This window comes from Pseudophryne corroboree, chromosome 6, assembly GCF_028390025.1.
Source record: "Pseudophryne corroboree isolate aPseCor3 chromosome 6, aPseCor3.hap2, whole genome shotgun sequence".
Lineage (NCBI taxonomy): Eukaryota > Metazoa > Chordata > Amphibia > Anura > Myobatrachidae > Pseudophryne > Pseudophryne corroboree.
Window position 1 is genome coordinate 119,572,693 of NC_086449.1, and position 15,680 is coordinate 119,588,372.

At 46.2% G+C, this 15,680-nt stretch overlaps 1 protein-coding gene across 4 annotated transcripts in view; it reads right to left on the minus strand.

Annotated features, from left to right (window-relative positions):
* LOC134936628 (inositol polyphosphate-5-phosphatase A-like) overlaps window positions 1-15,680 on the minus strand; it is a 157,303-nt gene that overhangs the window by 120,035 nt on the left and 21,588 nt on the right. The window contains exons 1-2 of one of the 4 annotated variants that reach the window (XM_063931761.1): window positions 15,295-15,514; window positions 10,660-10,731 (exon numbers count right to left, since the gene is read on the minus strand). In XM_063931761.1, coding sequence (XP_063787831.1) covers window positions 10,660-10,716 — 57 coding nt within the window. In that variant the 5' untranslated portion in view covers window positions 10,717-10,731; window positions 15,295-15,514. Of the gene's footprint in view, window positions 1-10,659; window positions 10,732-11,624; window positions 11,865-15,294; window positions 15,515-15,680 lie in introns of those variants that run through there. The other 3 variants (XM_063931760.1, XM_063931762.1, XM_063931763.1) reach the window with 3 other exon arrangements.

The following is a 15,680-nucleotide window of genomic DNA, read 5'->3' on the forward strand; positions in this document are numbered from 1 at the left end:
CATAGGCGAATTTTTTTTTTGGGCGAAAATGACCCGAAATTCGACAATTTCGGGAATTCGACCGCAATTGCATATACCCCTATACCTACTACAACCAAACAACATATATTAAGAACTCTTGATTGTTCTTTGGCCTCATATGAACTATATGCATATGATTGATTATCTCATTGATATAGTTTATAAGTGGTCTTCTCTGGCAATAAAATTACATATGATGAGTATAAGGGCTGGTCCCTTCACTCGTCTTTAACATGCATCCACCCCCCCCCCCACCCTCCCTTTCCTCTTGTGTCTCCCCATCTCCGATTTCTGCTACTACTTTATCTTGCTGTCCTCTTTATTTCTATTTGAATTTTGTTTCTCATTGATTAATACAGTGTGGAATTACAGATTATACAGCAATAAATGTATAGGTGTGAGTCTGACACCCTTTTCTAAAATTTGAAAGGTTTAAGATTGGTATAACCTACATCTGCTTTATCGTGTTAAGATCTCACAATAATGATCTATTTTTGCAAATCCAAGAAGTCTTTGTAATAGAATGTTCCTCTCCACTCTGTATTTGAATCTACGTACTTATTCGGTTCAGCATTTTTTGGATTTGATGATCTTTCTGTTCATTTCTGTATAATTGAAAAACTTTCAATAAACATATTTAAAAAAAAAAAAAAAACAGGGGTGTGACTTTGCACTGATATTCACACTAACTGGGATTGGGTATATTACCAGATCGGGGAAGATTATCAAGACACTTGTCATTTAATAGGTCAGTTAGCACTTTTATGGAATAAAGTTAATAAGGTTTGTAAGGAGTCATATGAGTTTTAGGCTGAAATCTATAATCTGCCTACGCAGGAAAGGGGGGGGGGGGGGGGGGTGTCCAGTTGCCCAGAAACTCCCCTTCCCCAGAGCCTAGCCAGTGGCCACTGCATGCAGTATGCAGGGTGAAATGGAGTCTGCTGCATGTATGTGTCTGTGGATCTGAGCGCCCAATCATCTCACCAGAGAGAGAGAATCTGGGAAATGGTTTACAGCGATCACTTGGCCTGCATACGCCTAAAGTGCTGTATTACATAAACTGCACTTTGTTTGGAGGAGACGATAGCTTGCTACATGCTAATTACTCATCTTTCATGGGTTGGTGACAATCGCTCAATCAGACATTTGGAAATCCCACCATCAGAAATCCTGCGTTTGCCCCTATAAGAGATACCATTTCAGGATGTAATTATTCAGCAGTAGTAAAAGGGGAGATGAAAATAAGATTTTACTTACCGATAAATCTATTTCTCGTAGTCCGTAGTGGATGCTGGGGACTCCGTCAGGACCATGGGGATTAGCGGCTCCACAGGAGACAGGGCACAAAAATAAAGCTTTAGGATCAGGTGGTGTGCACTGGCTCCTTCCCCTATGACCCTCCTCCAAGCCTCAGTTAGGATACTGTGCCCGGACGAGCGTACACAATAAGGAAGGATTTTGAATCCCGGGTAAGACTCATACCAGCCACACCAATCACACCGTACAACTTGTGATCTGAACCCAGTTAACAGTATGACAACGTAGGAGCCTCTGAACAGACGGCTCACAACAAGAAACAAGTCAACACGATTTTTTTGTACCAATAACTATGTACAAGTATTGCAGACAATCCGCACTTGGGATGGGCGCCCAGCATCCACTACGGACTACGAGAAATAGATTTATCGGTAAGTAAAATCTTATTTTCTCTAACGTCCTAGTGGATGCTGGGGACTCCGTCAGGACCATGGGGATTATACCAAAGCTCCCAAACGGGCGGGAGAGTGCGGATGACTCTGCAGCACCGAATGAGAGAATTCCAGGTCCTCTTTAGCCAGGGTATCAAATTTGTAGAATTTTACAAACGTGTTCTCCCCCGACCACGTAGCTGCTCGGCAGAGTTGTAATGCCGAGACCCCTCGGGCAGCCGCCCAGGATGAGCCCACCTTCCTTGTGGAATGGGCCTTGACAGATTTAGGCTGTGGCAGGCCTGCCACAGAATGTGCAAGCTGAATTGTGCTACAAATCCAACGAGCAATCGTCTGCTTAGAAGCAGGAGCACCCAGCTTGTTGGGTGCATACAGTATAAACAGCGAGTCAGATTTTCTGACTCCAGCCGTCCTTGAAATATATATTTTCAATGCCCTGACAACGTCCAGCAACTTGGAATCCTCCAAATCGCTAGTAGCCGCAGGCACCACAATAGGCTGGTTCAGGTGAAACGCTGACACCACCTTAGGCAGAAAATGAGGACGCGTCCGCAGTTCTGCCCTGTCCGAATGGAAAATCAGATATGGGCTTTTATACGATAAAGCCGCCAATTCTGACACTCTCCTGGCTGAAGCCAGGGCCAGTAGCATGGTTACTTTCCATGTAAGATATTTCAAATCCGCCGATTTGAGTGGCTCAAACCAATGGGATTTGAGAAAATCCAAAACTACATTAAGGTCCCACGGAGCCACTGGGGGCACAACCGGGGGCTGTATATGTAGTACTCCTTTTACAAAAGTCTGGACTTCAGGAACTGAAGCCAATTCTTTCTGGAAGAAAATCGACAGGGCCGAAATTTGAACCTTAATGGACCCCAACTTGAGGCCCATAGACAATCCTGTTTGCAGGAAATGTAGGAATCGACCCAATTGAAATTCCTCCGTGGGGGCCTTCCTGGCCTCGCACCACGCAACATATTTTCTCCAAATGCGGTGATAATGTTGTGCAGTCACCTCCTTCCTGGCTTTAACCAGTGTAGGGATGACCTCTTCCGGAATGCCTTTTTCCCTTAGAATTCGGCGTTCAACCGCCACGCCGTCAAACGCAGCCGCGGTAAGTCTTGGAATAGACACGGTCCCTGCTGAATCAGGTCCCGTCTTAGAGGTAGAGGCCACGGATTTTCCGTGAGCATCTCCTGAAGTTCCGGGTACCAAGTTCTTCTTGGCCAATCCGGAGCCACGAGTATCGTTCTTACTCCCCTTTGCCGTATAATTCTCAGTACTTTGGGTATGAGAGGCAGAGGAGGAAACACATACACTGACTGGAACACCAACGGTGTTACCAGAGCGTCCACAGCTATTGCCTGAGGGTCTCTTGACCTGGCGCAATACCTGTCCAGTTTTTTGTTGAGGCGAGACGCCATCATATCCACCTTTGGTTTTTCCCAACGGTTCACAATCATGTGGAAGACTTCTGGATGAAGTCCCCACTCTCCCGGGTGTAGATCGTGTCTGCTGAGGAAGTCTGCTTCCCAGTTGTCCACTCCCGGAATGAACACTGCTGACAGTGCTATCACATGATCTTCCGCCCAGCGAAGAATCCTTGCAGCTTCTGCCATTGCTCTCCTGCTTCTTGTGCCGCCCTGTCTGTTTACGTGGGCGACTGCCGTGATGTTGTCCGACTGGATCAACACCGGCTGACCCTGAAGCAGGGGTTTTGCCAGGCTTAGAGCATTGTAAATCGCTCTTAGCTCCAGTATATTTATGTGAAGAGACATCTCCAGGCTTGACCATACTCCCTGGAAGTTTCTTCCCTGTGTGACCGCTCCCCAGCCTCTCAGACTGGCATCCGTGGTCACCAGGACCCAGTCCTGTATGCCGAATCTGCGGCCTTCTAACAGATGAGCACTCTGTAACCACCACAGAAGAGACACCCTTGTCCGTGGCGATAAGGTTATCCGCTGATGCATCTGCAGATGCGATCCGGACCATTTGTCCAGCAGATCCCACTGAAAAGTTCGTGCGTGGAATCTGCCGAATGGGATTGCTTCGTAAGAAGCCACCATCTTTCCCAGGACTCTTGTGCATTGATGCACAGACACTTTTCCTGGTTTTAGGAGGTTCCTGACAAGATCGGATAACTCCTTGGCTTTCTCCTCCGGAAGAAACACCTTTTTCTGAACCGTGTCCAGAATCATTCCCAGGAACAGCAGACGTGTTGTCGGGGTCAACTGAGATTTTGGGAAATTCAGAATCCACCCGTGTTGTTGCAGCACTACTTGGGTTAGTGCTACTCCGTCCTCCAGCTGTTCTCTGGACCTTGCCCTTATCAGGAGATCGTCCAAGTAAGGGATAATTAATACGCCCCTTCTTCGCAGAAGAATCATCATTTCGGCCATTACCTTGGTAAAGACCCGAGGTGCCGTGGACAATCCAAACGGCAGCGTCTGAAACTGATAATGACAGTTTTGCACCACGAACCTGAGGTACCCTTGATGTGAAGGGCAAATTGGGACATGCAGGTAAGCATCTTTTATGTCCAGGGACACCATAAAGTCCCCTTCTTCCAGATTCGCTATCACTGCTCTGAGTGATTCCATCTTGAACTTGAATTTTTGTATGTACAGGTTCAAAGATTTCAGATTTAGAATAGGTCTTACCGAGCCGTCCGGCTTCGGTACCACAAATAGCGTGGAGTAATACCCCTTTCCCTGTTGTAGGAGGGGTACCTTGACTATCACCTGCTGAGAAAACAGCTTGTGAATGGCTTCCAATACCGTCGCCCTGTCTGAGGGAGACGTTGGCAAAGCAGACTTTAGGAACCGGCGAGGGGGAGACTTCTCGAATTCCAACCTGTAACCCTGAGATACTACCTGCAGGATCCAGGGGTCCACCTGTGAGCAAGCCCACTGCGCGCTGAAATTCTTGAGTCGACCCCCCACCGCTCCTGAGTCCGCTTGTAAAGCCCCAGCGTCATGCTGAGGGCTTTGCAGAACCCGCAGAGGGCTTCTGTTCCTGGGAAGGAGCTGCTTGCTGCCCTCTCTTACCCTTTCCTCTGCCTCGGGGCAGATATGACTGTCCTTTTGCCCGCTTGTTCTTATAGGACCGAAAGGACTGCGGCTGAAAAGACGGTGTCTTTTTCTGTTGGGAGGGGGTCTGAGGTAAAAAGGTGGATTTCCCGGCAGTTGCCGTGGCCACCAAATCCGATAGACCGACGCCAAATAATTCCTCCCCTTTATACGGCAATACTTCCATATGCCGTTTGGAATCCGCATCACCTGACCACTGTCGTGTCCATAAACTTCTTCTGACAGATATGGACATCGCACTTACTCTCGATGCCAGAGTGCAAATATCCCTCTGAGCATCTCGCATATAAAGAAAAGCATCCTTTAATTGCTCTAAAGTCTGTAAAATACTGTCCCTATCCAGGGTATCAATATTTTCAGTCAGGGAATCCGACCAGACCACTCCAGCACTGCACATCCAGGCTGAAGCGATGGCTGGTCGCAGTATAACACCAGTATGTGTGTATATACTTTTTAGAGTAGTTTCCAGCCTCCTATCAGCTGGATCCTTGAGGGCGGCCGTATCAGGAGACGGTAACGCCACTTGTTTTGATAAGCGTGTGAGCGCCTTATCCACCTTAGGGGGTGTTTCCCAGCGCGCCCTAACCTCTGGCGGGAAAGGGTATAATGCCAATAACTTTTTAGAAATTAGCCCTTTTCTATCTGGGTTAACCCACGCTTCATCACATACATCATTCAATTCCTCTGATTCAGGAAAAACTACAGGTAGTTTTTTCACCCCCCACATAATACCCCTTTTTGTGGTACTTGTAGTATCAGAGATATGCAAAGTCTCCTTCATTGCCGTGATCATATAACGTGTGGCCCTACTGGAAAATACGTTTGTTTCTTCACCGTCGACACTAGATTCAGTGTCCGTGTCTGGGTCTGTATCGACCGACTGAGGTAAAGGGCGTTTTACAGCCCCTGACGGTGTCTGAGACGCCTGGGCAGGCACCAACTGGTTTGACGGCCGTCTCATGTCGTCAACTGATTTTTGTAATGTGCTGACATTATCACGTAATTCCATAAACAAAGCCATCCATTCCGGTGTCGACTCCCTAGGGGGTGACATCACCATTACCGGCAATTGCTCCGCCTCCACACCAACATCGTCCTCATACATGTCGACACACACGTACCGACACACAGCAGACACACCGGGAATGCTCTATTGAAGACAGGACCCCACTAGCCCTTTGGGGAGACAGAGGGAGAGTTTGCCAGCACACACCCAAGCGCTATAATATATATGGGAACAACCCTATATAAGTGTTGTATCCTTATAGCAGCTTAATATATTAATATCGCCAAAAAAAGTGCCCCCCCTCTCTTTTTGACCCTGTTTCTGTAGTGCAGTGCAGGGGAGAGTCCTGGGAGCCTTCCTCACAGCGGAGCTGAGCAGGAAAATGGCGCTGTGTGCTGAGGAGAATAAGCCCCGCCCCCTATTTCGGCGGGCTCTTCTCCGGAATCTGTGAGATCTGGCAGGGGTTAAATACATCCATATAGCCTCAAAGGGCTATATGTGATGTATTTTTAGCCATAAAAAGGTATAATACATTGCTGCCCAGGGCGCCCCCCCAACGCCCTGCACCCTCCGTGACCGCTGTGTGAAGTGTGCTGACAACAATGGCGCACAGCTGCAGTGCTGTGCGCTACCTCAGGAAGACTGAAAAGTCTTCTGCCGCCTGCATTCTGGACCTCTTCCATCTTCGGCATCTGCAAGGGGGGTCGGCGGCGCGGCTCCGGGACGAACCCCAGGGTGAGACCTGTGTTCCGACTCCCTCTGGAGCTAATGGTGTCCAGTAGCCTAAGAAGCCAATCCATCCTGCACGCAGGTGAGTTCACTTCTCTCCCCTAAGTCCCTCGATGCAGTGAGCCTGTTGCCAGCAGGACTCACTGAAAATAAAAAACCTAAAAAACTTTTTCTAAGCAACTCTTTAGGAGAGCCACCTAGATTGCACCCTGCTCGGACGGGCACAAAAACCTAACTGAGGCTTGGAGGAGGGTCATAGGGGGAGGAGCCAGTGCACACCACCTGATCCTAAAGCTTTATTTTTGTGCCCTGTCTCCTGCGGAGCCGCTAATCCCCATGGTCCTGACGGAGTTCCCAGCATCCACTAGGACGTTAGAGAAATCTAGGTGGATGTGGTTTTTGTCTCGTTGTTAGTTTTATAATAAGTTTTTTTATTTTTTATTTACACATCCCAGATTAACCACATCTCTACTACTACTCTAAAACTAAACTGCACAGCCCGAGAAATCCCACCTGCACAGGATGTCCCTCAAACGTTACTAAGCAACCTGGTAATCCAGGCGCTGCTCATTCCCCACTCCCCAAACCCTTTCCCTGCAAACCTGCGCCCCAACAATTCCTGAGACGGGCACCGTTCAAATCCTTAGCAATAAAGATAGATACCCTCGATTACGACCACCGTGCTGGCTTTAAATGTAAATGGGCTTAACCATACACCAGCTGGAAACAATGGCGATACAATACTGGAAACACTAAAAGCTCATGTAGTGCTGCTCCAGGAAACCCACATTATACAAATGCATCCAAGTCTAGTAGTATAGGCATGGCCCCAGATGTTCTATGCAGCTACAAGAGTGCCAATCCATGGAGATACCTCTTACACAGACCACCATGTAGGATGTATTCTACTTGTGGGCACGGTGCACTGGACACTGACCATGATAGAATCAGTATACGTCCATAACACAGAACAGGTGGCTTTTCTGGCAGATATTTCTTATTAAGCTCTCTGAAGTCTCCATGGGGTAGATAGTGAACAGTGGAGATTTCAAATCAGTATTTGATCCCAGCTTATTATTATTATTATTATTATAATTATTAAATTTTATTTATAGGGCGCCACAAGTGTTTCGCAGCGCCGTACAAAGGACAGTACAGGGAGACAAAACTTAGCATAACAGTAAATAAATAACAAAAATGGAGTGCAGGTAACAAAGAGCACCACAATTCTCATACATAATACAGCTTAGATGTAAGCAGCGAGGGAGTAATCATTGTACTACTTGGGGGCTGGCAGCCATTGATAGAGGGGGAGCCTTTACCAGTAGGAGAAAAAGCAGGTAAAGGTGGTCGCTGAGTGAAATGTGTCGAGAAGAGGGCTTAGACAACAAGAGGAAAGAGGGCCCTGCTCTGAAGAGCTAACAATCTAGTGGGGAGGGGCGACAGACAGAGGACATGAGGTGCAAGCAAGCAGGAGGAAGCCTGATGGCGGTATGCAAGCAAAGCAGAGATGTTCAAGGCATGGGGCAGGGGGATGGAGGAGCAGCCTAAGGACTAGGTTATGCATTGGAGGGGTATGCTTTTATAAATAGATGGGTTTTCAGTGCCCGTCTGAAGCTTTGCAAGGTCGGGAGAGTCTAATGGAGCTTAGAACATTCCCCGAGTGCTAAATTTGCATTTGAAACATGCAAAGCATCTAGTCCAGTCTCACTGCTTGGTCACCACATTCTCTATAACGCTGGGAGGGTTTCGTACCCGGCAGACAGAAGTTTCTCTCACTATGCCATGACACACACTTTATACTTGGTCTTGGATAAGCTTCTCATCATCAGAGCTCCACTCAGTCGTAAAAAGAAACAAAACAATGTATTGTATTGTTAATGTCCTTGTTCCATGAACACAATGGACCCTTCTACACTGAGATGGGATAGTAAGCTCACACAGTGACCACAAGCGGAGTTCTCACTGGGGCAATGATGCATCAAAACTCTGAGCTTGGTGGCCACAGTGTCACTCAGACAGCACAGCATTAGTGGCAACCAATGCAACACTCACAGTCGAAGGCTTAGCTGTCAGGGGCCATCACAACCAACTCTTATCCAACACAGTGGGCAACACCCTCATCTGGCTGCAACAGAACTTTTATGACAGCAGCGATAAGTAAGATTCAGTATCTGAGTAATAAGCGGCCACAGAACAGAACCATATTACTGAAACACTAGCCAGAGCAGCTGAATCACAAACCCAGGGTACTGCTGACTCCATCTAGGATTTGTACTGACAGCAGGATACCTCCCTCTCCTCCAATCAGCTTGGTGACTAAATAATTATTGGGAACAAAAACCAGTAATGAAATGAGACTGGGTAATAACAGACAGGGGCGCCGACAGCTCTGTTGGGATCCTGTAATGAGAAGAGGGCGTGGTCAATGCGGGAGGTGTGGCCACACCCCCTCCTTTGAAAACAGTTAAAAGTGTATAATATGTGTGTCCGTGAAGTGGCTGCATGGTCCACACAGGGGGCGCCGGTGAGAGCAACGATGGGCGACGTGGGTATGGCTACGATTGCTCCCCCCCTCGTAGCACATCACACAGAGCGAGAGGACTGACTGCCTCTGCAGCAGTCAGTCTTCTCTTACAATGCACTGAACGGGCGGATGGGGACGCAGTGGGTCCCAGCCGCCCCCAACATGCCCAGGTAAAAAGTACCCGTTCCACCTCCATCTCAGAGCCACTGATAACAGACAGAGAGGTCAGAGGGCCATGCTCACAAGCTTTCACTCTATGGGGCCCATTTATCAAAAAATATTTGCTGCTTGTTCCCAAAAATAACTGTTTTAACGGGTTAGAAGCATATTTTTATTATTATCACCTAATACCTGATTGATCCCTGATACCTGCTGCAATCCCTCCATTCCCGCCTGCAGCCGCATCAGCCATAGGTTTCTATAGGGAATGCGATGCTGCCAGACTTACCAATCTCCGGAATACAAAGCATCGGCGGCCCATCTGAAGATGGTGCTAGCCTGCTCTAGATTCTGGGCTACACATCGCAAACGTAGCAGGCAGAGAACCCTACCCAGAAATGTCAGCGGGGCTGCACATGTGCAGTAGTCCCGCTTCCACACTGAGAACATGGGGACAGGCTTCGAAAGTGCCACTTAATACATGCCACTGGTAAGACTGCATCCTGCAATGCAATCTTGGGGGTTGACATCGCGCCCAGATTGCAGTGGAAATACTATCTGTGATAAAAGCACAAAGGCATGAGTGAGCTGACAGAACCCGTGCAACTCAGTTGGCGTCAGATGTCTTTTATTGTCATATATGCATCTTATTCGCATTGCTATGTCAACAAAATGCACAAGCAGATTCTGCGGCTGTATCTGCAAACAAAATGCTACGTTACAATGTTTTCTAGGAAGTCACTGTAATGTAGCATTTCTTATGCAGATACAGCCACAGTCACACAGAGAATTTAGGCTTGCCGCATATCATTTTAATCAGCAGTAAGTATTGCCTTGGTATGGATTCTTAGTTTTCACAGGCTGGATGCATATTATAATAGATATGCCCCATAATATGATGTACACGTCCTTAATAAAACAAAGGATAAAATATATACAAAGTGGGTTACTGATGAAAATACTTGAATGATCAATTAGAAATTTATAGTAGTTTTTTAAACAAAAGAATCTTTCTTCTAAGGCCTGGACTTTAAACTGAAGGTAATAACAACAACAACAACAACAACAACAACAACAACAACAACATCATATATGAGCGGAATAAATTTGTGTTTTTTAAATAAGCAGCACAATGCAGATATTTGTCAGCCATGGAACACATGAGAGTCATATATAGGGTTTATGTTTTGTGGTTAAAAACAGCAAATTAGCATCAACATTACATTTGACTATTTCCAAGGCAGCCGCAGTATGCAAATGGTGCAGTGGGGAGAGGCAGAATGGTGAAATGGTGGTACAGGTTACATACAGAATGACTGCCCATAAGCAGTAGGAGAAGCAGGAGAAGTGTGTTTAGATGGAAATAACTGGTTGTGATTGATAACAAGCAGAAAGATGTAGGTGCTGGTTCATACTCACCTCATCAGACATAGAGCCAATATTGGATGTGATGAGCAGAACTCCAGGACTCTCCATGACTTAGATCACAGACTGCGAGGCACAGGGTACACAAATATAATGAGAAAGACTGAGGTAAAGTTACCCAAATACAGTAAGACAGACAGTGACACAAAAATACAATTAGACAGAGACTGTGAGGCACAGTGACACAAAAATACAATTAGACAGAGACTGCGAGGCACAGTGCCAAAAATACGAGACAGAGACTGCGAGGCACAGTGACACAGAAATACAATGAGACAGAGACTGCGAGGTACAGTGACACAAATACAGTAAGGCAGAGACTGCGAGGCACAGTGCCAGAAATACGAGACAGAGACTGCGAGGCACAGTGACACAGAAATACAATGAGACAGAGACTGCGAGGTACAGTGACACAAATACAGTAAGACAGAGACTGCGAGGCACAGTGCCAGAAATACGAGACAGAGACTGCGAGGCACAGTGACACAGAAATACAATGAGACAGAGACTGAGGCACAGTGACACAAAAATACAATTAGACAGAGACTGCGAGGTACAGTGACACAAATACAGTAAGACAGAGACTGCGAGGCACAGTGGCAGAAATACAGTGAGACAGATACTGTGAGGCACAGTGGCAAGATAATGACAGACCTGCGAAAGGTATATAGGACAGAAGACCGATACAAGAGGACTGAGATTAACAGATAGTATAAAAGACTAATGCAGAGAGTAAAGTGGAAAAGGGGACACCACAATCAGATATCACAAGGGATAGACAGGTGTCAGACACAGACAGCGAGAGGCGCAAGCAGAGACTGACCGAGGTTTATAACCAGAGGACACAGGTAAATCGTATGCAAAGCATGACAAGTGGAAAGGGGGACACCACAATCAGATATCACAAGGGATAGACAGGTGTCAGACACAGACAGCGAGAGGTGCAAGCAGAGACTGACCGAGGTTTATAACCAGAGGACACAGGTAAATCGTATGCAAAGCATGACATGGGAGGCAAACCACTGGTATTTGGTGGAATTAACCTGTCTGGATCCCTTGCAGAATATTTAATCTGGACTGTGTCAACAACGTGATTTACAGCTGTCTAGAAATCCCAGGATGTGACTGTTTATATTTATCTCTGCTGCTTTCTGCTAATCCATTGATCTCCCTCCTTCCTGGCCCAGGTGTGTCTGTCAGACCCCTCCCTCCCCCTGATCAGGTGTCACATACAACACTTGTCCCTCCCACCAAACACATTTCACAGAGTCCAGATTCTGGCCCCTCCTGCAGTGTCTTCCTCTACGTTCCAGCTCTTCTATTCTGTGTGTCCTTGTTATCAGAGGGAGTCTGTCACTGTGTGTTAAGTTACACGAAGTAGGAAACAGAAATTCTATGCTGCAGGTTTCATTTGCAAGCCACTACTAGAATCTCCCCATGTAGCCACCTGATTACTGTACCTCCAAGTCACAACCAGCCCTAAGGCCTCGCATACAACCTATACTGCTGCAGCAGTTTCTGTTATCCTCGCACAGTCATATACTGCACTTCCCTTTAGCTATTGCACAAGCTGTGCTCGTTGTTTCCACTCAACTTAGGCATTAGCTGAGAAACCTGATCCCAGCAGTCCCATTGTGACCTAGGCATAACTGCTTTGTGATGTCAGCACTACTTCAGAGCACGGGCAGAGCTGGAGGCCCTGGGCAGGCATGCAGGGTGAAGATACTTATGGACCTAACAGTAGGAACATATAAACTGTACTAGAGGCCTGGCATGACGATGGCGGTACCTGAATGCAGTCACCTCATTCCTGGACAGCAGCCAAAAAAAAGTGGGGTTACGATGTCCACAGCAGAGTTCATTGTGAGCAGTAGCCAGAGACAAACAGCCTCTCCAAACCTCAACGACAGACAGTCACAACCATCCCACACTAGAGGTCAAGCTACACACTGCAAACATGCCACCGGCCTATCAACCTCGTCTCTAAAATCCAGACGTTGTGCTTCGCCCTCTAAAAGAAAGGTGACCTTTGCCCAGGACAGCCAACCACCATCTAGGAGGACCCGAAGGTCATCTAGTGCCCCACGACAACAATCCCGTCTGTATTCTAACAAACGTGTGCAGCATCACAAAGCGACGGGTAACAAGAAGTCTTCACAGCCACACTCCAGAAACACAAAAACAGGAATCAGAGGGAACAAGAAATCTGGAATATACTCTACCCCTTCCAGAGCTAGAACCACAGAGGCACCAAGTGGCAGCGCACCTAGTAGGGTTCATGCCCCAAATGCCTCTAGAAGCACTATAAACAGCAATAGAGAGAAACCAACAGAGCGGCTCCATCAGATTCCAGGAACAGAAAACAAAAGGGATGACCATGTAGAAACAAGGTACCTGGCAGTTACAGTACACACGTCTACAGGGTCCGCACCAGGACCTCTTCCCGCAGCCTGCCATGGGTCTGCACCTCGCTGGGGTTTTGGCTTTCTCACACCTTTGTTAGACATCAACTGGAACTTTACCATGCCCCAAGTTCCATCTAACTTCACATGGAAGCTAGAATGGCCCCCCCGGTGAAACCATAGTATTCAATTGAGGTGGCTTAAGGAGCATTTCAGTGACCAATCATTACTGCATAAGTAATAAATAAGATAATGAGCATGATATTGGCATAATTATGTTGTTTTTTTATATTGGCATAATTATGTGGGGGGGTTTTAAATCAAACAGTAAAAAGTACATCTTAGTTTAGGGACATTTTGTATAAATAATAATAATACATTCATTAAATATTTTCTGTATTTAAAACAGACTGTGTAAAGCTCCCGCAGTTTATGGCCCTCTGGTATTGGCATTTAATAGGTATTTAAGATACTGTTTTATGTTTTGTTTTCTAAAGAGTTACATCATCTTCTAACAGCCTGCAGGGGGAGCCGTGTGTGGCAGAGAATCGCTGCCATTGCTGCTGGGATGCAAGAGGTGTGCGTTAAAAGTAACAATTTCCAATTTCAGAATATAAATAATGAACATAATTTTCTCAAGCCAGACAAGGGATACAGAGTAAAGGTGCCCATACACCTAAAGATTTATCTTCCAATCTGGCTGGTTGGAACGAAAATCTGGTAATGGATGAGATACACATTAAGTAATATAGCGTTCTGACGTGGATCAGAACAATATATTGTCCATATTGTCTAGTGTGTACCCACAATTGCACGCTCGCATGCGCCATCAGTGGGGTCGTCCCATTTAATGTGCTGCTTGTCAGATGGGCCAACCCACTGAAGGCGGCATGCAGTTGAATGTGGAATGGAAGGATATATCGCACGGTCGTACACCGGATTATGCAGAGTATACGGTCGCCCGATATATATACTTCCATGGGGCGTCTGGATAGCTGGGATATACATCGTTCTAGAGTGAGCATAGTCGCTACCCCAGGTACTGTGTCACCGGATCCTATATTCCCCAGGTGTCACCACATGAAAAGAGAAAAGGGTACTGGGCATTTACAAATAAGAAAAGGCGTAACCCATTGCATCAGGTATAGTAACAATCTACTTACCAATTCCCCACTACTGGGATGCATACTGCAGACACTGTGGCTTCTGTACAAAGCTAGATATTCTCTGTCCCAGCTGACACAGTGCAGGAGTCACTCTAATGGTTGAAATAGGCAACTACAATGGTGTTGCCCAACTGGAGAGGAATCATCCTACCAGTGAGACTAGAAACACCCTAAATCAACTGGCCGGAGTTCCTGAGGGAAGCAAGCTGTCTACTCAGATCATTCCCCGATCTAGGAGACTGACATATCTAGGATCAACATTATTTGGCTTTAATACAGATGAGAGGCATCAAGACTCCCATATCTTAAGGTACATAAGATGTGGATAATACAAACCTGTCCTACCCCCTTCAGTAGCTTTTTCTATAGTGGGTGCAAGTTTAGCTGAATAAATAGGACCACTCTTAGAACTGGCACCATGGATGCCACAAGCCTTATCATCTGATGTGATTGGGACAGGAGGTTCCAAACCACGAGTATTTGAGGACTTTGGCAGAATCACAAACCAGCAGTGGTGTCAGTGTTCTTGCAGTGTCAGTTGCACATAGGCTTACACGGCCTCTCAAAAGAGGCCTCTAATTATGAGGTTGTCAAGGAATGCCCAAGGGCGTAACTACCATAGGTGCCAGGGGTGAAGCTGCTATGGGGCTCAGTGCTGAGGGGGCCCCCTATCTGTGTCAAAGTTACATATTGTTATAAGATACACATGGTACAAGTTAAACTAGCTGTTCATCATAATTTGGCCACTGGATGGCATTGTTACGCTACTGTATGCAGGTGGTAATTTTATTTAGAAAAACATGACAGCTTATTCTTAAATACAAATCTTTTTAAAATATAACTTTATGCCTCAGATCAGTGATGGCACGAGCTGGCAAATGAACAAAATGGATGGATTCAAAGTACATTTTCAGCAGCGAAAGGCTTATTTACTGTTAAATGCTCTTTTTGACAACAGTGGAACAGTTGCAAATCTCTCTATGGTAATGGTTACATATACTGTATTCAGTTGCGCAAGGATATTTTGACAGTCTGACTGTTCTTTCTTGCAAATAACTTACATGTAATAATGTCATCCTGTGTTTTTTCTTTTTATTGATCTTTTCCACTGTGTCCCATGCACCCCTAATATACAGAAGGGAAAAAAACAATTACATTACCGTCCAATGCACAGACATTTTCAGAAATGGCAGTGCTCAAAAGTTCCTGCAACCAACTTTAAACACTTATTTTCATCACTGGACAAAGGTGATGGGGGTTGGGTAATTCACTTATAATAAACAAGTCTGTTTCCTGTCCTCACAACAGCGGGGAGGAGTTAACCCTTTTCCGAAATACAAGATTCTATATTTAAACTAATGCAAACTCTTAGTTAAAGCCCACAATGGGGGTAATTCAGAGTTGAATGTAGCAGCAAATTTGTTAGCAGTTGGGCAAAATCATGGGG